The following is a 26963-nucleotide window of genomic DNA, read 5'->3' as shown; positions in this document are numbered from 1 at the left end:
CAGAGGTTAAGACAAATTTCACAAATTTTCAAGTTCATGTGTCTTGGAGAATCTAAAATATCCTAACAATGTTAAACATATAGCAATTCCTACAAGAGAAGGGGACTTTGATCAACAGAACATTTCAATCCTCGTCGTTCTACAGCGCATGTGAGGTTACTGCTGAACATGGCCTATAATGTTTAAACAAACAATTAACTGCCATGTCACTTCAGACATGTCCCCAACAGACCTGACCCCTATCAGAACGGACACCCATCAGTCCGGACACCCGTCAATCTGAAACCCCATCTCCTGGACACTTTCTGATACGTTGTCCTTTTTTGTACACACCTGAGGAAATGCTAGGCATGTCAAAGGGCCCATGGCAAGAGTTATTTTACAACCCATTCATTCTTCTGTTTCTCTGAACCATACAATACTATGGGACTATCTTGCAGTCATCTGGAGAAGCTTGCATTGTCCTTGTTCAACAGATAGCAGATAGCTGTATCAATATGACATCAATGTCACGTATAGATATATTCTAAACATGGCGTTATAGCAAACCGAAAAAGAGTGGTGTTTAACTTTTTCCTAGGTGTATAACAGTAGATGTCACGAGCTTAATCCAACTAGTCCTCAATTCTTCTCAAACTAGTTGTTTGAATAATATCACCAGTCCTTACAATATATCACTAGTCTCGGACCCGCAGACAAGTAAGTGGCCGTGTTGACCCAACATAACTCCCAACCAATGATTCGTCAACACGAATATTACATCGTCTGGTATACAAGGGCTCCATTGTACAATATTTTAAGTGTTTCCTTTGTGTAAATGTTCACATAATTGATATATGACTTGATATCTGATTGCAGATCGGTATGGAAAGTGCGGAATGAGATTTACAAACTATGCGTATATAGGGTATACCATACGTGTACTAAATCATATACCTTTGCAGCAACACCTGTACAATCTTAAGGACAAGATGGTTGTGGAGAGAAGAAATTTAATGTTAAAAAGTCAATATTATCAATCTGAGTGATTATTTGAAACAGTTCAACTTCAAAAGTCTTTTACTTCATTAAACTAATACTAATATTCTATAGGAAAATAAAACAGAGCTTTGTACGGCAAACAGGATAGATGATTGAAATACGTGTTAAAGCTGCATAGTCAACGTTTCTGAATGATGATGAAACTGTACAAATGATCAATAAAGCAGAGAGATTAAGTGCGAGAAACGTTGGAGTTAGTGTATACAACAAACGGAAGTTGACAATAGATAATTGAATGCACACATTCTCTTTCATCACTTCACACACATTCAGTCATGATGCACTCTCCAAGTTAATGAAATGTGAACATTCAAAATGAGATGAAGACATTCTATGTGTCAAGAACACTCACAATGACTGCAGTTTGGTGGTATAATAATTGTACATGAATTGTTAACCTACTCCTTAGTTATTAAAGTAATTATAGACAAATGTTATAATGGAGACGTTCATGTCTCAGATCATTTTTGTGATTGTAGATTCTTTCGCTAAAGCGTTTAACTGCATATGTAATCATTCACAACAAAATATTTATGTAGTATAAAGACTAGTACAGACTTATATATCCGGCACATTCGTATAAGTAAATGTATTTCAAACATTTTTGTAAACAAACAGGCTTGTAAAAAGATAACTTAAGTATTAGGTTTAATAGTCAAAGATAAGGGAATAAAACTAATCGAACCAACAGAAACAATATATGCAAAGCATATACAGGTTGGGGGCGGGAATTGCACGAATGTCCGACGAATTAATCTTTTGGCACGAGCCTGTACCAGTAAAAGTTCTTCGGGGGAGGGTGCTGGGAGTTGGGGTCGCGGGGTGATGGTGGGTAGGTGGATGTTATTTTGCGACACTGGGACAGACATTGATACAGCGTCGTTTCCGTACACCACCTGCGTTTCCAATTATGGCTTGAGTATTCTAACATGGACATGCATCATACTGTTAATAGGTGTTTTCAGTATCATATTCAATGCAGGGATAAATGTACAAATAACACAGCTCTACATTGTAAACACGGTGTGTGTATACACAAAAAGAATTCTTTCCCAAATGCAGGGCGTCGTCGAACTTACCTGCATCAGCACCTGTAGTTGATGGATCAGTTGGGAAAAGGTAGCCTCCATTAAGAATGCCCTCGGAAAACCCATATACAGCGAATCTGCTGGCAGAGCGGATGATGTATCTGACGAATGAACAGTGTGTTCCGGCTTTGTATTCACTGCCGGGGATGTCCACCCAGTCCAGTGTAACAGGAACCATATCACCACTAAACACTTCAATATCCGTTACGTGTTGTTTCCTCAGGATCTTTGTACAGAATGTATGATGAATCAATGCACTGTTCACGAAATACCTTACTGGAGTTACAACAGCAAACCCATATGAATGTAAAGATGAGGCGAGTCTACACAAGGTTGCCATGACAGGTCTTGTTGCATTAAAATATAGACTCTCACTATCGGCGAGGTATTGGCGATATACACGGTTCTCACCCAGAGAGAATGTAGATCCATTGCTCAACATAATTTCAGTGTCACTCTGGTCACTAATAACTTGCAGAACGTATCTCACTTTATGAAATAGAAACATGTGACGTACAGGCAGAACGTGCCATGATGTCTGACAGGGAATAGTTGCGCCAAGCTTCGAACAACTCCTTGCATTGCCCCACTGAACACAGCTACAGTATGTGTTGCGTTGATTACAGTTCCAGTCAGGTCATAGTCACTCTTCATCGTGAAGGTCTGATACTCATCTAGTGTCACTTTAATCGTGTCTCCACCGATGTAGGTCATGTTGCCATAGGTGACGTTCCCCTCCAGCATCAGCGTGATGTCCACATCCGTCTTGTGGTTGTGGTTAGCTATCACTAACACCACCTGAATCCTGTATCCCTCGCAGGTGGATACTACATACCTGGAACCTAGGCCAGAGATCGGGAGGAAAGAAACGACGCCATATCCATCGTATCCGTCAACACACATGTCCTTGCCAAAGACGTGGATTACATAAGCCTTGGTTTCCACGCCTACCGTCACCCACAATAACGGATCTATACGAGCAGCAGTGTCGTTGTATGGCGTTACACTCCTTGTGACATTATATCCCAGCTGTGGATAATCAACCATGAAGGACCCCCCTGTATTCCCAGCTGTCGTTATAACCACGCCACTACACATTATACATGCCAGTAGGTAGCTCACACCTGGAAGAAATATACACAGTTTGTAAGTCGGGTTTTAGAATGGATAACAATTGTACATGCTAGCTTCTGGCGATTGATAATTTCATCGTATCACTTGACTGAGCATTGTGTGCCTGGGGTTGATATACACGAATCTGATGTTGTTACAAACCAAATATGTTTTAATATGACTGCTATCAAAAAGTCATTATTCAAAGAAATGATACTCATATATTACACAATGCTCATCACCCCAGATCACAATAAGCACATCTATGAAAACAGATATGTCGTGACCACAAAGCAAATTAAATGTTATTTTACACATTTACAACTACTAACAGCATGACGAATAAGAGCCTACTCGGGCGTTCCATGTCAATCGGAACGTTTTGTTCATCACATCCTCAGTAAGTCACAGTGACAGTGTAACTTGGGGCATTCTGAACATTCAGGCTGAATATAGCTGTCATTTGTTTGGATTGACTATGTGTTTTATCGCGATACAGTTGGTCGTTATATGACTGTCATTATCAATATGTAGCCACACCTACCCTATGGAAGACCATGAAAAAGTTCTTATGAAAACAGAATTATTTGCATGTGTGCTGCTATGTATATGAATAAATCCCAGTGTTATTAGCGGTGTCAGCGAATCAGAGAGTCGCCATGCATTTCTTTATGTTCCTATATCCCGACCTTCCATGTATCTCTGTACATATGACGTTGGTCTCTGATTGATGTCTCATATACCACCGATGTCTGTTGAAAGGTTGGTGGCAGAATATTGTATGTTTCTCAAGACCGTCACGAGTTCTGATGCAAAGCTTTATAAGGATATTCAAATATGTATTGCTATGAGTCAGTTAAAGCACATCACCTTAGATACTCGATTCCGGTATAGTATTTCAAAACGAGCATGTCATAATGGAAACAAAACCAAGTATGTCAAGTGATTTTAATTTAAATTTATTTTACATGGAATGTACTGACTCCGAGCCGACCATTCTCTGTCTTATCCCCATAAAGCCGAGCTCAAGGCAAGGAAACAACAAGTACCATCCTTCAAGTACTGTGATAAGGTTTGACGCGACCAGTGGATAGAACCACCGACCTTTTGCTCTCCGGCCAAACGCTCTAACCACTATACCACTGAGGGGGCCGCACCCCAGAGCACACTAGATAAGACACCAAACCGACATCAACAAAGAAAGTTGACAACATAACCAAAACTATAAACAGCAAAACGGTAATCTATAAACTGTGATCAAAGACAATGTATACAATTTACCAAAACACAAATAATAGATGTATTCAGATATTATTAACCATTTTATATTTTATGAGTCTTTTAATGTTATATTTTATGATTACAACTTTGAAATACATATTTGTTATTCCTTTTATTGTATATACTTGCATCACATCAGGCTTTCCTCCCATATCAAGCTGACATGCCATGATAGAACTGAAATACTGCTCAAAGCGGCTTTAAACAAATCTCGCATACTCAAAGATAGTTTGTCTATACTTATACCCTCAGGGTATTCTTGTCCGCCAGTCCGGGTGTTGGTAGATACAGGTGTGGGTAGTGTCGTTGCACCTGAGGTTGTTGAGGTCGGGGTTTCTGTCGTCGGAGTTGCTTAACCTAAACAGAAACTAGCTCTCAGATACTCTTTTCAGGGTTGCTAGTCAGAGGTTATAAATTCTTTTAAAATTCTTCTTAACATGAAAACAGCTGATATCAATGTCGCAGATTCGCGTATTTATTTCAACACTACTCTACATTCGACAGCTTGCGAACTTTCGGGAAATCTGCATCATGTCTGATTCACTATAATACTTATAATATTTATAGTGAGTGAGTATGGTTTTACGCCGCTTTTGGCAATATTCCAGCAATACCACGGCGGAGGACACCAGAAATGGGCTTCACACAATGAACCCATATCGGGAATCGAACCCGAGTCTTCGGCGTGACGAGCGAACGCTTTAACCGCTAGGCCACCCGACCGGCCCCTATAATACTTATAATAACATACGTATTACATACGTATTATACATATACATATGACGTCTTGGGATTATTCTTTTGGTATCAAGTCTCGTTTGTGCTTTCCAGGTCTAGTAAAGATTATATCTGAAATGCGCCGTCCTGGAATTCTTGATACTTTTAAAGTAGCATGTTGTTTTCAGCTGGCAAAGTCAAGTGGTTTTAGAGCTCCTCGTCTACCTGATATGCCCCAAATACACAGAGAACTACCTATGACTCACACAGGGGTAGGGGTATGTAATGAGATGTTGTCCTCTTCAGTCATGCAGAATGTAGAATGACAGACACCACGTGACTAGGCCGTGGCATTACTATGACACAGGGGAACTCATGTGTACAGTAGAGGACATAACAACATGTGCATTTGTTCCCATTGTCCCCTCCATGCCACGCGTGAACCTTGAAGTTCAAAACTACCCTGAGGAGGAGTTGTATCAACTACTGAGAACAACAGATGTGCTTGAAAGGAATTTGATAGAGGAGGCATGCCTCATGGGTAAATGTCTAGTTGAAAAGAAATAGAATGCAAGACATGTTGACTAGATAATTCGCTGCATTCACTGCATCACGTCCTGTGGAGTTTCAAAGAGATAGTTCTACGAGGAACTCTATTGGACAAGGCTCTCGGTACAGTAAAAGAAAAAAAAGCTTTTGAATTATCTACCTTCAAAGCTTATAGGCTAATTGAATCCTGACACCTAGAGCATCATCATCAACCTTTTGCAAACCTTTCAGAAATCTATTCCAAAATATGTGCTCCAGGTACCTCAGCAAGGGATGTTCATGCTTAAGCCAACCAGAATGTGTTTAGTACAACAAATCAAAACGTACCGTCAACGATTCCAAGTGACACCAGGAGCAGCGCCACCTCCATGAAACGTCCCATTTTCACAGTGCTTAGTCTGTACCGCATAGAGCTGTGACTACGCTCTGTCTGGCAGGGTGGCTGCGAATAACCTGTTATGTATACACCACGTGAACGCAAGCCACTGTAACAGCAAATGAAATTGTGTGAATCACGGATGACTCTTTCAACAATATAGCCGCGAATAGCTGCAAGATTGCTGATGCGGCGTTAAGCAAAACTTACTCACTCACTCACTTCAACAATATATGTAGCGTGGCCTTGTACATTGTCAGCAGGTACAGGCAAAGGATGTATTCACTGCCATTATAACAAAACATACTAGGAGTGTTTCCTGTGCAAATACTCATGTGTACTCAAATTGATCTAAATAGCTTATTGATAACTGAAAATCAAACATGAGATAATACTGTTATTGTCTATCAACATGTGCTAATCCCAACATACGAGTTCTAACTTGTGTATAACTTGTATATAACGTGTGTGTAAGTTGTGTATAACTTAGGTATAATTTGGGCATAACTTATGTTTGACATGTACAGCTTCCTATTAGAAGTGGGGCGGTGGGGTAGCCTAGTGATTGAAGCGGTCGCTCGCCACGCCGAAGACCCGGGTTCGATTCCTCACATTGGTACAATGTGTTAAGCCGATTTCCGACTTCCCGCCGTGATGTTGCTGGAATACAGCTAAAAGTGGCGTAAAACCATACTCAGCCACTCGTATTAGAAGTGACGTCATCATCTCCATATATATATATAAGTATCTTCGCACATGACTTCCTTTTCTCATGGGTTACTTGACTGAACGGCTATTATAGAGTCATGTAATTTGAACTAGATTCAAAAAGAAGTTTTGTAGGGAAGAGGCCGCTTCATTCGCAGGATTTAAACAAACTCCTTTTTCATTCATCTCCCACTGGGACGTCGTGCGAAGTTGTCTAGAAATCAGTCATGCAAGTGTCTTGCTTATTTCGGAATAAGAGGGGTTTGTATCAAAAGAAGAGATTTTTTTACCAAATTAGTTGTGTTATTACCGACCAACATGAGCGAAAACACTGAATTACATTCAATTTATTTTAAATTTCAATAGCTTTATACAAATGCACACACAAACTGGCAGGTTGTATTTATTCAGCTAGTCCATCATGGGTGAGTGAATTTAAATGTCGATAATGTCTTTCTGTATGCTCACATCGTTCCATCGGTTTAAAGACATACGATAAAATCAAGGGGCTATTGACACATGACTAACAATTTCAAATGTAATTTAAAAGACATCACTTTCAAGTATAAATCGTATTTCAATCATTAAAACGCTACGTTTTGAAGCGAGCAGATTTCTTTTGCAGTCAATTCGTGTCCCACGCCCGGCGATGACACCAGCATTCTTCGTGTCGATAAAGGAGAGCATGTCGTAGTTCTTTTGAATTTTTACCCTTTACAATGTCGCTTGTTTACAACTTTATACATGCTGAAACTATTCAAAAGGTTCATATCAGCGGAGACACCTGAAACCTTGACTATTTTATTGCAATCTGTTGAATATTTGTTTCGGAAACCAACCAATTCAAACACCTTAGTCGCATATCTCACATGACAACAGACCTTGAGGTATGTCTGTACGCTGAAACTTGCGTGAGATCGAAATGTCCGCACGTTTTTTACCTTTACGGCTGTATTTCAATAGGATCACAAACCGTCTGAATATACCGAATGCTGGCTGGCTGGCTGTAAGATACTGGTGATGATACTGCTTGTATTCATGGGCTTGCAGTATGATACTGGTCATACTGCTGGTGTGTATGGCCTGACTGTATGGAACTGGTGTTACTGCTTGTATTCATGGGCTTGCAGTATGATACTGGTCATACTGCTGGTGTTTATGGTCAGGCTGTATGATACTGGTGATACTGCTGGTGTTTATGGCCTTACTGTATGGAACTGATGTTACTGCTTGTGTTCATGGCCTGACTGTATGGTACTGATGATACTGTTTGAAATCATATCGTGGCTGTATAATACTGGTGATGATACTTCTTGTATTCATGGGCTTGCAGTATGATACTGGTGATACTGCTGGTGTTTATGGCCTGACTGTATGGAACTGGTGATACTGATTGTGTTCATGGCCTTACTGTATGGTACTGATGATACTGTTTGAAATCATATCGTGGCTGTATAATACTGGTGATACTGTTTGAATTCATATCCTGACTGGATGATACTGGTTATATTGTTTGTGTTCAAGGCCTGGGTGTATGATACTGGATATATTGCTTGTATTCGTGGGCTTGTGGCATGATACTGGTGATACTGTTTGTGTTCATGACCTGGCTGTATGATACTGGTGATATTGCTTGCGTTCATGGCCTGGCTGTATGATACTGGAGATATTGCTTGTATTCATGGGCTTGCGGTATGATACTGGTGATAATGCTTGTGTTCATGACCTGGCTGTATGATATTGGTGATAATGCTTGTGTTCATGACCTGGCTGTATGATACTGGTGATAATGCTTGTGTTCATGACCTGGCTGTATGAAACTGGTGATCATGCTTGTGTTCATGACCTGGCTGTATGATACTGGTGATCATGCTTGTGTTCATGACCTGGCTGTATGATACTGGTGATAATGCTTGTGTTCATGACCTGGCTGTATGATACTGACGATAATGCTTGTGTTCATGACCTGGCTGTATGATACTGGTGATAATGCTTGTGTTCATGACCTGGCTGTATGATACTGGTGATCATGCTTGTGTTCATGACCTGGCTGTATGATACTGGTGATAATGCTTGTGTTCATGACCTGGCTGTGTGATACTGGTGATACTGCTTGTTTTCATGTCCTGGATATATGATGATGGTGACACCGCTTGTGTCTCTGGCCTGGCTGTATTATACTGTGATACTGTTTGAATTCATATCCTGACTTGTTGATACTGTGATAATGTTTGAACTCCTATCCTGACTTGATGATACTGGTGATACTGTTTGTGTTCATGACCTGGCTGTATGATACTGGTGATATTGCTTGCGTTCATGGCCTGGCTGTATGATACTGGTGTGCTTTTGTTCATGGTACTCTGATATTGGTTAAATTCATGTCGTGGCTCTATGTTCTATGCTCTAGGACAACCCCCTAAACAAGCTCATGGTCGTTATCGAGCCTGGTGTCGACCCCGATGACGAGACTTGTCCGTTGAGCAACATATCAGATGTGTTTACCATAAGATGATTAAACTTGTATATGCTACTATGGGTTAGACAGGTTGCTGATGCTTGCTGAATTCTGCCTTTCTTTCCGTGAACAGCTAATGATGCACTGGCAGATCCTTCCCCTTTCAGGATGCATTACATTAGGGCTTACCATGTGTTTTTGTCTGTTCATAACTTGTGTATATTGTCCACTCTCCCTTTTTTCAAAATTCTGGATCAGCCGCTGATTGATGTAAAACTTGTGATATATTTACAAACCTTATATTTTACTGTCTACATTGCTCATTATCTTCACATTTACATCTTTGGTAACAGTCCTCTTTCCTGTAAGTTTATCTCTGAGGTCAAAGATTATGTTCATTTCCATGTTTGCTGACTGTGACTGTGACTCCTCCAGGAGAGTTTCCGTGACATCAGTTCCTGGAAGAGTTGCTTCGCTACCTCAACAAGCTGCTGCAGTGAACGCTAGGACTCTGCCACCACAGCTGAGAAGTACCCCTACCTGGAAAGGTCACACGATGCAAAGGTCAGCTGGTTGTGCAGTCAGTGCAGCCACAGAAAGGATGCAATAAAATGATACCTCTTTTTCTAATTTTTCATATTAATTGTTGCCGGTTACTTCTCTTCCTTAACTAGCTGCTAGAGAGGTCTGCAGTGAAGGCCAAGACTCTCGCCGCCATAGGTGAGGAGTACCCCGACCTGGCAAGGTCACACGACGCAGAGGTCAGTTGGTAGTGCAGTCAGTGCAGCAGCAGAAAGGATGCAATAAAATAATACATTGTTTCTATTTTGTCCAATAAATTGTATCAATCATTTAATGGCTAACAGTAACAATGCCAAGAGAGTTGCAAGATATTTCACTAAAACCTATTGTTTATATGTCAGAAAATGAGTAAGTGCCAAATAATATCAACTTGTTTCCATATCTTTGGTTTCATGGCTGAATGTTTGCAAAATGTGGGCTTTCATCAATAATTCTTTAAACAATATCAACATTTCACATAGCCGTGTCAGCTGTATTAGCAATTTCATCACATAAAACCAGTCATCAAATTCTGCACATTATATAGCAATGAATAATCACGCTTTGAACAAAATATCTTCAAATGACATTTTAGGAGTTGTATCAGACGACATATTTGACTGATGGATTTGAACTTGTTTATTTTTCAACTGCATCATTTCAGTACAGAGGCTAGTACGAACCCATGAAGGAATTATTTCATGGGATCCTAATCTCCCTGATGAATTAATGTTGCTGAATACAATTATGTTTATTGTGTTAAAATATGGATTTGGGGATAGGGATTAATATATTCCTACGTTCAGACTTATTTGAACATTATATTTTAACATGCATTCAAGCAATAATGTAAAACGACAGCCTCTTCCTCTATATTGGTTATCCGTGAAATAAAAGTCACCTCCACACACCCGAAACATTAGTACGTTAACATTATTCTAGTGCAGTTTTGGAATTATTATTGATATTTGCTGCCAACTTTGGGCTGAATATCAGATTCAATGCAAATCTCGATATCCCCAATATCCTGATCAAAAGATAAGTGATTAATATGTTCTATAGAATAATTCTGCCATTTTGGTTTCAGATCTGTTTGAGATTGGCTCAAATCTGCATCAAGAATGACTACAGCCAGCCTTCATAGACATCAAGGCCTTCCTGCATAGACAAGGTAAGGAAAGCATGAATCATGCGCTTCACATTTTTAAAAACAGGGTTGTGCACCCACCCGACTCCCCACCTCTCCCAAGTATATTCCCAAGGGAAGGGAAGTAACTCTTGACATGTCATGTTGATCTGTTGGCTTCATCTGGATAGTGTTGGTAGACAGTATTACTTGACTTCAATAAAAAAAATTAAATATGGAAGTATTCACATAAAATTCAGTGTGCACTGTAGCGGATATACATGTAACAACAATAATAACTTCAAAGACAACTAATTTAATCATGAACGCACAAAACACTGTAGGCTCTGTAATTACATTGTTCAGCACAATAATGCAACACAAGCCCCTTTCATAATATTTTTAGCCAATGAGGAAAAAGTAGCCTGTAAGTGAGCGTACATGGCCCCTTTTATTCGCTTTATGGAAGCATGGATGCAAATACAAAATCTTTGTTTGTAAAGAGGCCCATAGAGTAATGTACCATCACATTGACTCAGGCTTATGAATAACTGAAGATGACGTCATCCATTGTTCAGGATGTCACAAAAAACGATTATGTGAGGAGGTTTTATAAGCTTTCTGATTGTAACAGAAGCGTATATTCATTGACACTTATGACTGTTCCAGGCAAACAGAAGTACACGCTGTCCATCTAATGAGGGGGTCGGATGCAGCTAAGACAGTTGCCTCCACCGTCTACGAGAAAAACCAAAGATCAGCTACATGTGCAAGTCTCCAACTGCGTGGCTAAAGAAATAGGGCTGAAGAAATAACGTCACACCTACTGCTGGTGTCACACACAGACCGAAGGAAGGACACAGTCAACATTCTTCAGTCATTCAGTGAGATTGTTTTGAGAGATAGTAGTACTCTATGCACAGAAATGTCACTTTGATAGAATGGAGAAGTTGAAATTGATGACAACTCTGTGTTCCTTGATACTACAGCTTCTGAATGCCCTTGAAGCTATTGATTGAAGAAGGAGGAAAATGATGAACTATCAGTGTGACTGGTTGATCCTCTAATGTCATGGGGGGAAGACGCTTGTGATAGTGCACTTATTCAGATGTCAGATTTATACTTTTATACATATTCATTCTTATCATATCACTTTTTTTATTTCTCTCTCGGAATATGTGATGATACTATCTGTCTACCATGATTTTATGATATTCTACCATGATTTTAGGCTATATTTGAGTGGTAAGTGAGAGGGATCATGTCTCTGTACCTCTGACTTGAGAGCCTGTTTGCTGAGTAATAATATACACAAAGTTGCTCTTTGTTATGTTGACAACCACTTTATTGTTTAGGGGCGGTCGGGTAGCCTAGTGGTTAAAGCTTTCGCTCGTCAGGCCGAAGACCCGGGTTCTATTCCCGACATGGGTACAATGTGTGAAGCCCATTTCTGGTGTCCCCCGCCGTGATATTGCTGGAATATTGCTAAAAGCGGCGTAAAACCATACTCACTCACACTTTATTCTTTCCCAGCTTTTCAACTGACTTCCATGTTGAAGTAAGAAACTCTGTTATAAGGATCTAGGCAGTACGTTGCTCAGTGCATTGTATCGATCACAACTTTGCCAGAAGACACTGGAGGTCAGATCAATCCCAGTCTGTGATATACGACACCTGACATGTTGTGATATGACAGACACACAAAGCTGTGTTAACAAGGCACTTGTGGAGTACACGATGCAACTGAAGATGAAACATTGTGAAGATACAATGTGTCTTTATACATATCCAGAAGGGCACGGGGAAGTAAAATCAGTTCATTCCCGGATTCACAAGTCCTGGATACGGAGTTATGGCCCTTGGTATGTAGTGCTAGATACAGATGAACAAAGAAACATTGTTGGTCCCATTTGTAGAAAGGTTATTTTCCAAGACTCTTGTCTTGTTCCTGCTCTGACATTTTAACATGTTCTCCTTATCCAGGACAAGTTGATGTTATTTTGTTATTTTGATATGTTTACGACATACTCAGGGTTGAACACAATGCATAGTCAAATTGTTGCCTTGAATGGATTCAAGTTTGTAATTTGTATATTATTGTGCCTTTGATAATACAGTAAAGATATACAAATAAATAATTGTATTGAAATCGAAACATATCTGCCAAATTTCCCTCAAGGTATCAAAAAACAATTTTGTTATGAATGTATTTTCAAAGCACTGCATCAATTCAACTGTCATACGCAATAGAGAGAAATGAAATGTATTTTTATGAGACTAGGATTTTTTAGCAAGCTCAAACTATCAGGTAAGCAAACTTCATGCCACTTTATAAAGAGTTTGCACTGAGATTAACTTTGACATTGTCTAATCAATAGTAATATGTGTATAACATTGGTGTCACTCATTATTAAAATTCACTGCAACTGTCATGCTTTGGGATTATCTTTTCTTATCAAATGTTGTCCTACATTGGTCAGATGTCTTTGTCATAGAACTGAGGCCAGGTTGTAGGTGCCTTGCATTAGACATATCATGGTTACTACTCAACTTCTAAAAAAGAAACTGAATTAAATAAGTGTGGCTCCAGGGTAATAGATCCCAGGCGAGAGAGGCGACTAAGGGGATCGGGCGGTCAGGCTCGCTGACTTGATTGATGCATGTCATCGTATTCCAGTTGAATGGATCGGTGCTCATGATGTCAGTCTTTGGTTGTCTGGTCCAGACTTGATTATTTACAGACTGCTGTTATATAGGTGTACTATTGTGGTGTGTGACGTTAAACTACCAACAAACAAACACTCTCGGCTTTACTCCCACATTAACGTGAAAAATGATCAATGCATGTGTGCATTAATATGGAAGAAAAGTCCAGCGCGATGCAGGTTTTAAGAGGTTTGACCGCCATTGTGAAAACTAGGAGCATGAGTGCAGTGGGGACAACCCAATAACCATAATCGGGGACATCTGGGATTCGAACCCATACTCACAGGATCCTGGCACACATAAACGTTGCAAACACTCAGCCACAATTATGCTCTACACCATTCTCTATTGTGAGGGCAGCATATCAAGAAACCAAGAAACCAAGTGTTGATGTTATTCGAAATCCCTGAGGCACAGCCAACACACCTGGATAGGGACCGTTTCCTCATCCTCCATGTCCACATGAAACCCGTCCTTACTCTGAGGGAGACCCTATAGAGGTGTCCTTGTCTCATGGGAGAAGTGACTTTGCAGTGGCATGTATGAGCGTTCGCTTGCAAGATGGTACGGACTCCCCACTATATTGTGTAGGCGTCATGGTACTTGCTGCACTTTTCTGTCTGAGTAGGGTATACATGCTGATCTGCAGCATGTTATCTCACACGCACGCACGCACGCACGCACACACACGCTCGCACACACACACACGGCGCGGCGTTGAACCCCATTTCACCCTTGTCTGGTCAGGCCTTCTGACTTGGCTGATTGCTGCTCTCAAGTACCCCGTTGACGAGTATAGTTGCATATATTTTCAGTCACTAGTTTGCATAATCTAGACTAAAACGCCATGACGAATGGCACGGGTTTGGTGCTGACGAACAAAGAAAGATAGCCATAGCAAATCGGGATTCAAACCCACGTTTCTGGCACACCAGGGACACACACATGCAGAGCAAATTCCGGGCCTGAGATAACTGGGCCATCAGTGCCCCCTAACCCGATTATATGTTTTGTTATGTTCTCTAAACCGAAGTTGATTTTTCCCATTAGGCGACAGCAACGAATACATCTGTAGCCTCTAAAGACAAACACACTCTTGTGAAGATCCGGGTTGGAATTGATCTGCAGAAACCCACGTGTGTCCTAAGAGGCGACTCTTCTGTCGTCATCGGACTGTCAGTCATGCTGACTTGGTTGATGCATGTCATCTAACCAAATTGCGTAGATCCATGTTCATGGTGTCACTCACTGGATTATCTGATGCACACTCCAGTGCGGAGTTCAACAACAAACAAACAGAAACAGCCGTACATAAAGACATGCTTCATTGTTATACACTTTGAGTGAAACAACAAATAATCAACATGAATGGGGAAACGGTCGCATTCCGTGTCAAGTCCACAGCAAATGTACATCATTGTCCAGAGGTTGAGGCCATTTCACAACTTTCGATCTTCAATCAAGCTCGTTTGTCTATGATAATCTAAAATATAAACAACCTGTCAAATATGCAACATTTTACTACTAAAAAATGGGATATTGATCAACCGATAATTGAATGTAAAAACTCAATTTTGAATCGTTCTACGATAGACGTGAAGTTTGCCATCAGCACGGGTTTGGTGCTGACAAACTTAGGTACATAATCAGACCGAACCCGATTATATGTAATAAGTCACTTCGTTACAACCGTAGTTAATTCATTCCATTTGACGACAGCAGTTAATACATCTGCAGGCTCTAGAAACAGACATACCCCAAGAGTAGATCCGGGATAGAATGGATCTTCAGCAGACCATGCTCGTCGTAAAAGGCGACGGGTGGTTAGGTTCGCTGACTGCAATCACTGGATTGTCTGGTCGCATGTGGCGTTAAACAACAAACAAGCAAACAATTAAACAGACATAACATAGAAATTCATCATTAGTGTACGCTTTGATCAAAACTACAAACAATGAGCATGGAAGGGGAAACAATCACATTCCTCGAGATACCGTTTCACATCGTCCACACAAGTGTACATCAGTCTCCAGAGGTTAAGCCATTTAACAGATTTCGAACTTCAAGCTCATATGTCTTGGAGATATTAAAATATCTACACAATGTTAACCATATAGCAATGACTACAAGAGAAGGGGACTTTGATCAACAGATAACTGAATTAATATATTGAACATTAGAATCCTCGTCGTTAAGTGAAGTTACTGCTGAACATGGCCCATAATGTCTAAACAAACAATTTACTGCCATGTCCCCTTCAGTCCCGAACGCCGTCCACATACGTTGTCCATATATCTATACCTCTGGGAAAATGTTAAGCATGTTAAGTGTCCCATAACAATAGTTATTTGACTACCCATTCACCCTTCTGCTTCTCCGTACGAATCATCATGCAGTCATCTGGAGAAGCATGCATTGCATTGTCCTATAAGCAGATATCAGCATCAAAAGGTCATCAATATCACATTATGAGTACATTCTAAACATGGAGATCTATCAAACTGATGTCACGAACTAAATCCAAGCAGTCCACAATTCATTTCAAATTAATTGTTTGTATAATATCAACAGCCCTTACAATCTATCACTAGTCTCGGACCAGCAGACAAGTGGCCATGTCGACCCGACATAACTCCCAACCAATCACCCGTTAACACGAGTATTTCATCACCTGATATTAAAGGGTTCCAATGTTCCGTACTGTAAGTCTATACTTTATATGTAACTGTTCACATTATTATATATGATTTGATATCTGATTGCAGACACAATATTGAATATACGAGTCAGATTATTAAAATAATGTAAACGGTCGGAATGATACCAACAAATTATGCTTATAAAGGGTATACTATAAGTTTACTAAATCATTTTACCTTTGCAGCAACACCTGTACATTCTAAAGGACAAGATGGTTGTTGAGTTAAATAGAATTAATGTTAAAATGTCAATATTATCAATTTGAGTGATTATTGGAAACAGTTCAACAACAAAAGTCTTTTACTTAATCAAGCTATTCACATCTTAATATAAGGAATATATAACATGGTTTTGTACAGCAAACACGATATACGATTGACATATTTAAATGTGCATAGTCAACATTTATGAATGATAAGAAAAGTGAGAGTACAAATAATAAATAAAGCAGAGAGATTAAGGGCGACAGATGTTGGAGTTAGTGTAAACAACAAACGGAAGTTGACAGAATTGATAATTGAAGGCACACATTCTCTTTCCTCACTTCACAAACATTCACTCATGATGCCCTCTTGATGTTATTGAAATGTGAACATTCAAAATGAGATGAAGACATTCTTTATATCAAATACACTCACAATGACTGCAGTCTGGTGGTGTAGTAATTGTACATGAATTGTCTTACCTACTCCTAAATTATTAGAGTAGTTGACAAATATCATAATGGAGACGTGCATGTCTCAGATCCTTTTTTCTGATAGTAGACTGTTTCTCTACTGCATTTCAAACTGCATATGTAGTCACACCAATATATCTTTGTAGAATAAAGAATAGTACAGACGTATATGTATGGCACACTAATTTAAACAAAACATCGCAAATGATGTATTTCATATATTTTTGTAAACAAAGAAGCTTTTACACTAAAAAATGGTGTTTTAGTATAAAACATGAGGGGGATAAAACTAATGAAACAAAAATATACAATATATGCAAAAACAAATATGGGGATACTTTATACAGGTGGGGGCGGGAATAACATAAATGTCCACCGATTTAATCTTCTGGGGGCGTGCCTGTACCAATGAAAGTTGTCCGGGGGAGGGGCGGGGGGAGGTGATCGGTGTGTGGTGGTGGTGGGTGTTATTTTGCGACACTGGGACAAAACTGCTAATGTGTCGTTTCTCAACACCAGCTGCGGTTTTCTAAATTTAGATGTGACATACTGTTTCCGGTTCCAAATTCAATACAGGGACAAATATACAAATAACACAGCTCTACACTGTAAACACGGCATGTGCATACTGAAATTAGATTCTTTCCCAAATACAGGGAGTCGTGCAACTTACCTGCATCAGCACCTGTAGTTGGTGGATCAGAAGGGAAACGGTAGCCTCCATTAACAATGTCGTAGGAAAACCCATATACAGCGAATCTGCTGGCAGAGCGGACGATGTATCTGTCCAATGAACAATTTCTTCCCGCTTTGTAATCGCTGCCGGGGATGTCCACCCAGTCCAGTGTAACAGGTACCATAACACCAGTAAACACTTCAATATCCGTTACGTGTTGTTTAGTCAGTATATTTATACACTCTGTATCAGGAATCAATGCACTGTTCACGAAATACATAACTGGAACTACAACAACAATGCCACGATCATAATAATATGGGTCGTTTCTACACAGGGTTGCCATGACAGGCCTTGTGGCATTAAGATATAGACTCTCATTATAGGCGAGGTATTGGCGATATACACGGTTGTCACCCAGAGAGAATGTAGATCCATTGTTCAACATAATTTCAGTGTTGCTCTGGTCACTAATAACTTGCAGCTGGTATGTCGCGTTCCTTTGATAGGAGCCGTCACCTGTATACATAACATACTCCGTCCCATGATGTCGTACAGGTAATAGTTGCGTCACGGCCGTGAAGGAATCGTATTGCACTGCCCCACTGAACACAGCGACAGTGTTTGTTGTGTTGATTACAGTTCCAGTCAGGTCATAGTCACTCTTCATCGTGAAGGTCTGATACTCATCTAGAGTCACGTGAATCGTGTCTCCGTCGTTGTAAGTCATGTTGTCATAGGTGACGTTCCCCACCAGCATCAGTGTGATGTCCACGTCTGTCTTGTGGTTGTGGCTAGCTATCACTAACACCACGTGGTCCATGTCTCCCAGACAGGTGGATACTACATACCTTGACCCTAGGGCAGAGATCGGGAGGGGAGAAAAGACGCCATTTCCAATGTGTGTGTGAACGCCCATGTTCTTACCAAAGACATGGATTACGTAAGCCTTGTTTTCCACACCCACCGTCACCCACAATGACGAATCTATGTAAGCATCAGTGATCCCGTATGGTGTTACAGTCCATGAGACGTTATATCCCAGCTGTGGATAATCAACCAGAAAGGATCCCCCTGTTTCCCCAGCTGCCACTTCAACTACATCAGTATACGGCTGATATTGAAAATATGCCAGTAAGTAGCTCACACCTGGAAGAAGCATACACAGTTTGTAAGTAGGGTTTTAGATGGATAACAACTGTACATCATAGCTTCTGACACTTCCTCGGTAAGTCACAGTGACGGTGTAACTGTAGGGCATTCTGAACATTCCCATGCTGAATGTAGTTTTACAGCGATACAGTTGGTTGTTATGTGACTGTCAGTATACATATGTGGCCACATGTACCGAATGGAAGTGTATGAAACAGTTAATATGAAAACATAATTATCATATAATGGGTAGGTTTCCCGGCAGGATAAAGCCAACGGATAAAAACGATATCCGTTGGGGTCATATGCGGATAAAGATGCAAATATCAAAGGTCAAGTAGGGACTACTTTTACTGTTTATAAATAAACATGGCGTCGCCCTTGTCATTCGGCGATCGAGTCAGAATTAACCATCGGGAATATGGATAAACTACAGGGATAATTGCTATCATTATCAAAAGAACAGTCATATAAACTGAAAATCAGTGTCTAACTGTGACGTAGCTAAGGCATTTTATAAGTTTTGGCAACTTGGGCGATATAAATTTCGAAACAATTTTGCGAGGGCACGAGGCCTAGCCAAGCGGGATCAGTAACCATATCTGCAGCTTGAAACCTTCTCCACAAATTAAAATAGTTGGATTTGGCCGAAATATGTTTGAATTGCTACCTTGTTTCGTTTTGTCGCTGTGTGTACATCTGACTACACTTCTTAACGTTATGACAGGACCGACCGACTGTCAACAACGTCTGACCGTGGCCGTGACGTCTCATTGACTAGGGTTAGAGTAGCTTCCCTTTGACAAAAGGCAGTTACTCTAGCGGACAGACCGATGGATTGCCGCGAAAGGCAATTAAAAACAATTGTTGTTTTGCGTATATGTTGCTTCGCCACTGTATAAGAAACAGATTTCAGTTGGAACTATATTGGTTTCTGTCACTGTCCGACTGACACATCACTTACCCTGTGACGTAATAAATATTAATGCGCGCATTCCAGGAAAACTCGCAATGTTTCGGTAATGTTTGTGAGAGAGGGAAAGCGATTTTGAAGCACAAGAATTAAAGAATGACATTATATGATAAAGAGGTTATCAGGCTTGTGTGATTGGGGATGGTAAATATCCTGCATTAGGAATAAACATTGTATTTAGCGAGCCTTGGCGAGCTAAATACAATGTTTATTCCTAATGCAGGATATTTACCATCCCCAAACACACAAGCGTGATAACCTCTATGTATGTGCATGTGTGCTGCTGTGGATATGAATACGCCCCACTGTTATTATCGGTGTTAGCGAATCAGAGAGTCGCCATACATTTGGAAAGACAAGTTGAGCACCACCCTTCTTTATGTTCCTTTACCCCGTCCTGTCATATATCTCTGTACATATGACGTTGATGTCTGATATATGTATAAAATACCACCGATATCTGTTGAAAATGTAGCTTCAGAATATTGTGTGTTTCTTAAGATCGTCACGAGTTCTGAGTCATATGGTAAGAAGCAAAGCTTTAGAAGGATGTTCAAAAATCTTTAGCTAGTCAGTTAAAGCACATAACTTTAGATACTCGATTCCGGTATAGTATTTGAAAACGAGCATGGCATAATGGAAACAAAAACAAATGTGCCAAGTGATTTTAATATATTTTTATTTTATATTGAATGTGCTCCGAAGCGACCATTCTTTGTTTTATCCCCATAATGCCGACATTTTACCAAAACTCAAATAATAGATCTATTCAGATATATTTAACCATTTTATATATCATAAGGCTTATAATATATTCAACAACAAAAGTTCCTGTGACACCAATATTTTAGTGTATTTTTCAAGCAAGTAAAGTTTGTTTTTCAATATTGTAGTTCTTGTATTGAATCAACTCACAAAAACGCAACTGCTACAGAAAAGCATGCATTTCATGCAAAAGTTGACTTTTATGCAAGCCCCATGCATTTTACTAGCCAAGAATGGGTATAAAAACATGCATGTTAACGGGATTCCATATGCATTGTTTAGCTGCGTGCTGACAACAACCACTCAGAAAAAACAACAAAATTAGGCAATGTATTCAACTTTACGAAATGCCACGCCTGTCCGAAAATGAGCGTCTGCGAGCCATTGGAATGCTTGAGTTAGGATCGAGTCAACGTGATGTTGCAAGACAACTTAACGTCCACAGAAACACCATTTGGTGTTTATGGCAACGTTGGCAACAGATGAATGCAGTCAGAGACCATCCTCGGAATGGCTGACAACGCGTAACCAATAATCAACAAGACAACTGGTTTCGAACAACACACGTACGAAATCGATTCCAGTCAGCAACAGTGACTGCAAGAAGAATCCCTGGCCTTCGACGAATATCTTCACAAACCGTATGTCGTCGCCTCAGATGTGCAGGGATTGTCGCCAGAAGACCCGCCAGATGCGGGACGGCCATGCAGTGGGGAGAAGTTCTATTCACTGACGAGTCTCGTTTTCACCACAGCCACAGCGATGGACGGATTCGAGAGAACCGACGTCGAGGTAAGTCATTGTGTCATGGAAGAAGATCGGTTCGGGGGCGGCAGCGTTATGGTATGGCGTGGGATTACAGCAAGACAGAGGACCCATTTTATAGTGGTAGAGAGAAATCTCAATGGACAGCGCTACCGCGACCATCGGCCCTGTTGTTCTACCGTTTTTGCGTCGTCATGGCCTTGGCATTACCTTTCAACATGACAACGCCCGGCCTCATATTGCTTGACTTGTTCAGGATTCTCTTCAACAAAACAACGTGAATGTCATCCCCTGGCCGGCTCGCTCCCCTGATCGCTCACCAATCGAGCACATGTGGGATGATATGGATCGGCGCCTTCGACGTCAACCACGTGTTCCACAGACACTCCAGGAACTTCGAAACATGCTCCAGCAGATATGGACAGATATCCCACAGGACTTTGTGCGACGCCTGGTCCATTCCATGAGACGAAAATGTGTTGCTTGGATCGCAACCAGAGGTGGACACACACGCTATTGATTTGTAAATTGACATGTTGGCATGTCCATGGTTTTTTTTATGAAATCACGCATTTTCTCAGTCAGTATGGCAAATTAAACCATTTGAACACTTACAGGAGTCTTTTATCCGTTCCAAACCGAAATTGTTTCAGATTTGGTAAAAAACAAAACTTTGCATTAAATCTTATTCGATGTCACAGGAACTTTTGTTGTTCAGTATAATATATTTTAGTATTACAACTTTGAACTACATGTTTGTTATTCCTTATATTGTGTATACTTGCATCACATCGGGCTTTCCCCCCACATCAAGCTAACATGCCATGATATAACTGAAATACTGATCAAAGCGGCTTTAAACAAATCTCGTATACTCAAAGAAGCTATGTCTATACTAATACCATCAGCGTATTCTTGTCCGCCAGTCTGGGTGTTGTTAGATACAGGTGTGGGTAGTGTCGTTGTACCTGCGGCAGTTGAGGCCGGGGTTTGTGTCGTCGGAGTTGCTGAACCTAAACAGAAACAAGATCTTAGATACTCTTTTAAGAGTTGCTAGTCCGAGGTTTCAAATCACATACAATTCTTCTTAACATGAAAACAGCTGATATTAATGTGGCAGATTCGCGTATTAACTACTCTACATTCGATAGATTGCGAACTTTCGGGAAATTTATGTCATGTCTAATTCACGCATGTGGAATATACATAATCCCTAAAATTACATGCTTATTATGTATATATACGTATATATGACCTTTTTGGTACTATTCTTTTGGTATCAAGACTTGTTTGTGCATTCCAGCTCTTGTACAGATTCTTTTAGAAATGCTCCAATTTGGAATGCTTCATGTAGTCGCAGCTGGCAAAACTACCTGGGACTCACATAGTGGTAGGGTATGTAATAAGGTTTCCTTCTCTGCAGTCATGCAGAATATAGAATGACAGACACGACGTGACTAGGCCCTGGGGTTACTTTGACACAGGGGAACCCAGGCGTACAGTAGAGGACATAACAACATGTACAGACAAATATTCCCATTGTCCTCTCCATGCCCCACGTATTAACCTTGAAGTTCAAAACTACCTGGGGGAGATGTTGATCAATCAACTACTTAGAATAACAGATGTGCTTGAAAGGAATTTGATAGTGGAGGCATGCCTCATGAGTAAATGTCTAGTTGAAAAGAAAGACAAGGTAAGAAATGTTGACGAGATAGTTCACTGTATCAGGTCCTGTGGAGTTTCATTTTCTTTTTGGGAAAAGAGATAGACCAAAAAACTAAATTGGACTCTCGGTACAGGAAAAGAAATAAGCTTTTGAATGATCTACCTCCAAAGCTTTGATTGTAATTAAATCCTGACACCGAGAGCCAGCGTCCCTGGTTTTGTTGCTTGCTATGGCTCTGTTCGTGATTCAATTGTCAGGCCTTTGAAAAAATTAATGATGACATAAATAAGATACACCAACCAAAATCAAATGTACGGAATCGAATGGAGAACCATAGCGATCTTAATTGAGAAAAGAGCCAAAACACCAAAAGGAAGTTTGTGTATTGGCAAGAAACGATGAATGAAGTGAGACAGGCGAAAAGGTCAAACATAAACAAAGAAATTACATCTTAACCATTCCGAGATGTCAGTTGGAGTGAACTGTCAGTCTCGGAGCTCCGTGACTTCTTACAAACTCATAATGTGACAACAAAGTCCACTTCAAGGCCCAAACTTCTGGAGATAACTTCTGGCATAACTGATATTTGTACGTCTGTTTATGTGTTTAGGACATGTGATATGCTTGTGTTTAAGTTTAGCATAATACAATATATTATTAATTTCTTCCTGAAAATACAATCTTACCTCAGTGCAACATTTTGTTTATGTGGTGTGTTAGCTGATATTTCGACTTTTAAGGTGCTTGTATAATTGTTTTGTGCATAAGGTAATATCATCCCTTATGGTAGTTTTTTTCAAACAGGTTATATCGCAAAATATACTTGAAATGATTACATACTTTACATAATATACATCAATATATGATAAGAATATTAAAGTATTATGTACCAAAGTACCAAAGCATGTGTTATTGCAAAAAGCTGTTTTAAACGTGTCCTGAAGAAACTCAAATTATGATTATGATAGTCTCACTTGATTATCCCCCGAAACAGATTCAACTGGGCGAAAAGTGTATCACAACAAATCAGCGATGACACCAGGTGTTAGCGAACAAGGGTCAGCATGTCCTGCTCTACTGGTAACGCCTATCAAGTCTTTGTTAAACAGTGTTTGATTACAAAAATAACTAATTGTTATATCACGCGGGCATCAAACACAAACATGTGTTGTTATACCTCATTCTTTCTTCATAACAAACCCAGTTAACGCAAAAGATCAGTTGACACCGTGGAAACAATGTACTTGTGGATAACTATTCAAGGAATATGTATAAAACAGGGTTGTTAAATCAGGGAATATGTATACTCACTGAAACGTTTAGGGAATATTCCCTGCGTGAATCAGACATTACATATTTAATGTAGCATATACACTACATTCAAACATCATCGGTGAATACATTGGAAATATTTCGTGCAGTCGTTGTTTTTCAACCAACAAATCAAGCGACGGCGATAGAGCAACAACGAGTACACAGACCAACGGACACTCAGATAACAGTAGGGTTTGCGCAAAGTTTATGGTGTAGGGCTCATTTGACTTTAAACAGCCTCATTTAATTTAACTGACTAAACAAATAGACACACGTCCCTACTACACCGCATACCGGTGCAGCGTATACACAGCAAATTATCTCACCTAACATTAAAATTCTAGCTTCTGATTGGTGAAGGAGCGGGCAATTATTTTCCATGTAGCCTGCTCATGTAGCCTGCTCATGTAACTCGCTCATTTTACCCCGCTGAGAAATCAATCAGAACCTGCCTTAGGTAACTTGCTTATCGCACACCAGTATCATTGAGCTAAAATTATCCGATGTTTATCCGAGGGCATTGGGTAAATGGTTGTATGGTTTTACTGAGTGAAACTTTGGACATATATTCCCGGTCTGTATGAACGAATGTCAGTGAGATAAATTCGTTGTCAACCGATACCCTGTGTGATAGCCCATGTATCTGAGAACTGGGGGTATATAGGCTCTCACACAGGGTACATCACACCTGACGGCTCGGGGTACATAGGCTCTCACACCGGGTACATCACACCATGGCATATACCCCCCCAAATCGGTTGACAGACTGACTGACTATGTATAGTTTTACGCCGCTTTTAGCAATATTCCAGCAATATCACGGCGGGGGACACCAGAAATGGGCTAGACACATTGTACCCATCGAACCCGGGTCATCGGCGTGACGAGCGAACGTTTAACCACTAGGCTACCCGACCCCCCCCCCCCCCCCCCCCCCCCCCCCCCCCCCTCCAAAATCGGTTGACAACTTATAGTGTAGATATTCAAAGCAATAGTGTACCAGTATAACAGAGGGGAAAAGCAATAGGGGAATCAAACATGCCTAAAGTGTGGACAGGCAACGATGTAACCACAAGGCTACCTAACCACTCTTTTGATATAAGAAAACCTTTGGGAAAACACGTACGAGCAGCTCACAGTAACTTCTACACACAATCAGTTATTTTGCACACGTCGGTGCGAAGTTCAGTGAGGATACGTCTGCTAACGCCACAGATACGATAAACTCTTTCCAGGGGACTGTTGGTAAAGTGATGCTTAAGCCAACCAGAATGTTCTTATTACAACAAAAGATAACGTACCGTCAACGATTCCAAGGTATACCAGAAGTAGTGCCACCTCTATGAAACGCTCCATTGTTACAGACCTTCGCCTGTACGGTATAGAGCTGTGACTACGCTGTTTGGCAGGGTGGTTTCAGGTAACCTGTAATGTTTGAGGGTCACCTCACTGTGCCCTCATCTATTGTATACTGCGTGTGTTCATGGCCTTGCTGTATGATACTGGTGATACTGCTTTTGTTGATAGCCTGGCGATAAGATATCGATGACATTGCTTGTGTTCATGGCCTGGCTGTATGATACTGGTAATACTGCTTGTGTTCATGGCCTTGCTGTATGATACTGGTGATACTGCTTGTGTTGATATCCTGGTGATAAGATATCGATGACATTGCTTGTGTTCATGGCCTGGCTGTATGATACTGGTAATACTGCTTGTGTTCATGGCCTTGCTGTATGATACTGGTGATACTGCTTGTGTTGATAGCCTGGCGATAAGATATCGATGACATTGCTTGTGTTCATGGCCTGGCTGTATGATACTGGTGATACTGCTTGTGTTGATAGCCTGGCGATAAGATATCGATGACATTGCTTGTGTTCATGGCCTTGCTGTATGATACTGGTAATACTGCTTGTGTTGATAGCCTGGCGATAAGATATCGATGACATTGCTTGTGTTCATGGCCTTGCTGTATGATACTGGTGATACTGCTTGTGTTGATAACCTGGTGATAAGATATCGATGACATTGCTTGTGTTCATGGCCTGGCTGTATGATACTGGTGATACTGCTTGTGTTGATAGCCTGGCGATAAGATATCGATGACATTGCTTGTGTTCATGGCCTGGCTGTATGATACTGGTAATACTGCTTGTGTTGATAGCCTGGCGATAAGATATCGATGACATTGCTTGTGTTCATGGCCTGGCTGTATGATACTGGTAATACTGCTTGTGTTGATAGCCTGGCGATAAGATATCGATGACATTGCTTGTGTTCATGGCCTTGCTGTATGATACTGGTGATACTGCTTGTGTTGATAGCCTGGCGATAAGATATCGATGACATTGCTTGTGTTCATGGCCTGGCTGTATGATACTGGTAATACTGCTTGTGTTCATGGCCTTGCTGTATGATACTGGTGATACTGCTTTTGTTCATGGCCTGGCTGTATGATACTGGTAATACTGCTTGTGTTCATGGCCTTGCTGTATGAAACTGGTGACACTGCTTGTGTTGAAAGCCTGGCAATAAGATATCGATGA

General features: G+C 40.5%; 3 protein-coding genes across 9 annotated transcripts in view; all 3 read right to left on the bottom strand.

The window, feature by feature from the left end:
- The window catches only part of LOC124141777 (IgGFc-binding protein-like), a 108106-nt gene extending 82275 nt beyond the window's left edge, over positions 1 to 25831 (bottom strand). For 2 of the 5 annotated variants that reach the window (XM_048389204.1, XM_048389203.1), the window contains exons 1-4: positions 25716 to 25831; positions 22334 to 22444; positions 17774 to 18925; positions 15530 to 15579 (exon numbers count right to left, since the gene is read on the bottom strand). In XM_048389204.1, the coding sequence (XP_048245161.1) occupies positions 15530 to 15579; positions 17774 to 18925; positions 22334 to 22444; positions 25716 to 25770 (1368 nt within the window). In that variant the 5' untranslated portion in view covers positions 25771 to 25831. Of the gene's footprint in view, positions 1 to 15032; positions 15208 to 15480; positions 15580 to 17365; positions 18926 to 22333; positions 22445 to 25715 lie in introns of those variants that run through there. The other 3 variants (XM_048389205.1, XM_048389201.1, XM_046509864.2) reach the window with 3 other exon arrangements.
- LOC124120969 overlaps positions 1 to 26963 on the bottom strand; it is a 260732-nt gene that overhangs the window by 140690 nt on the left and 93079 nt on the right. The gene's annotated exons all lie outside the window — the stretch shown is intronic.
- Positions 603 to 6282, bottom strand: LOC124141820. 3 transcript variants are annotated; one of them, XR_007219358.1, is made up of 3 exons: positions 6117 to 6270; positions 4770 to 4880; positions 3123 to 3253 (listed from the first exon to the last, which is right to left on the bottom strand). XR_007219358.1 is itself a non-coding variant. In XM_048389211.1 (2 exons), exons 1-2 carry the CDS (start codon positions 6196 to 6198, stop codon positions 2616 to 2618), a joined length of 720 nt encoding a protein of 239 aa, XP_048245168.1. In that variant the 5' UTR covers positions 6199 to 6260; the 3' UTR covers positions 603 to 2615. The 3 variants fall into 3 exon arrangements, 1 of the variants encoding a protein (XP_048245168.1); XM_048389211.1 differs by lacking the exon at positions 4770 to 4880 and having other exon boundaries at positions 603 to 3253; positions 6117 to 6260; XR_007219357.1 differs by lacking the exon at positions 3123 to 3253 and having other exon boundaries at positions 3565 to 4880; positions 6117 to 6282.

The sequence above is a fragment of the Haliotis rufescens genome, unplaced genomic scaffold (assembly GCF_023055435.1).
Source record: "Haliotis rufescens isolate VD_foot unplaced genomic scaffold, xgHalRufe1.0.p SCAF_8, whole genome shotgun sequence".
Classification (NCBI taxonomy): Eukaryota; Metazoa; Mollusca; class Gastropoda; order Lepetellida; family Haliotidae; genus Haliotis; species Haliotis rufescens.
Note: the sequence above shows the minus strand (reverse complement) of the source record. Positions and strands in the feature narration are given on the sequence as shown.

Bases quoted from the DNA above. Each gene is read 5' to 3' on its own strand.
- LOC124141820 (XM_048389211.1), bottom strand. From the start codon at position 6,198: ATGCGGTACAGACTAAGCACTGTGAAAATGGGACGTTTCATGGAGGTG. The intron at 3,254-6,116 runs GTACGTTTTGAT...TATTTCTTCCAG, and splicing joins GTCACTTGGAATCGTTGACG to GTGTGAGCTACCTACTGGCA.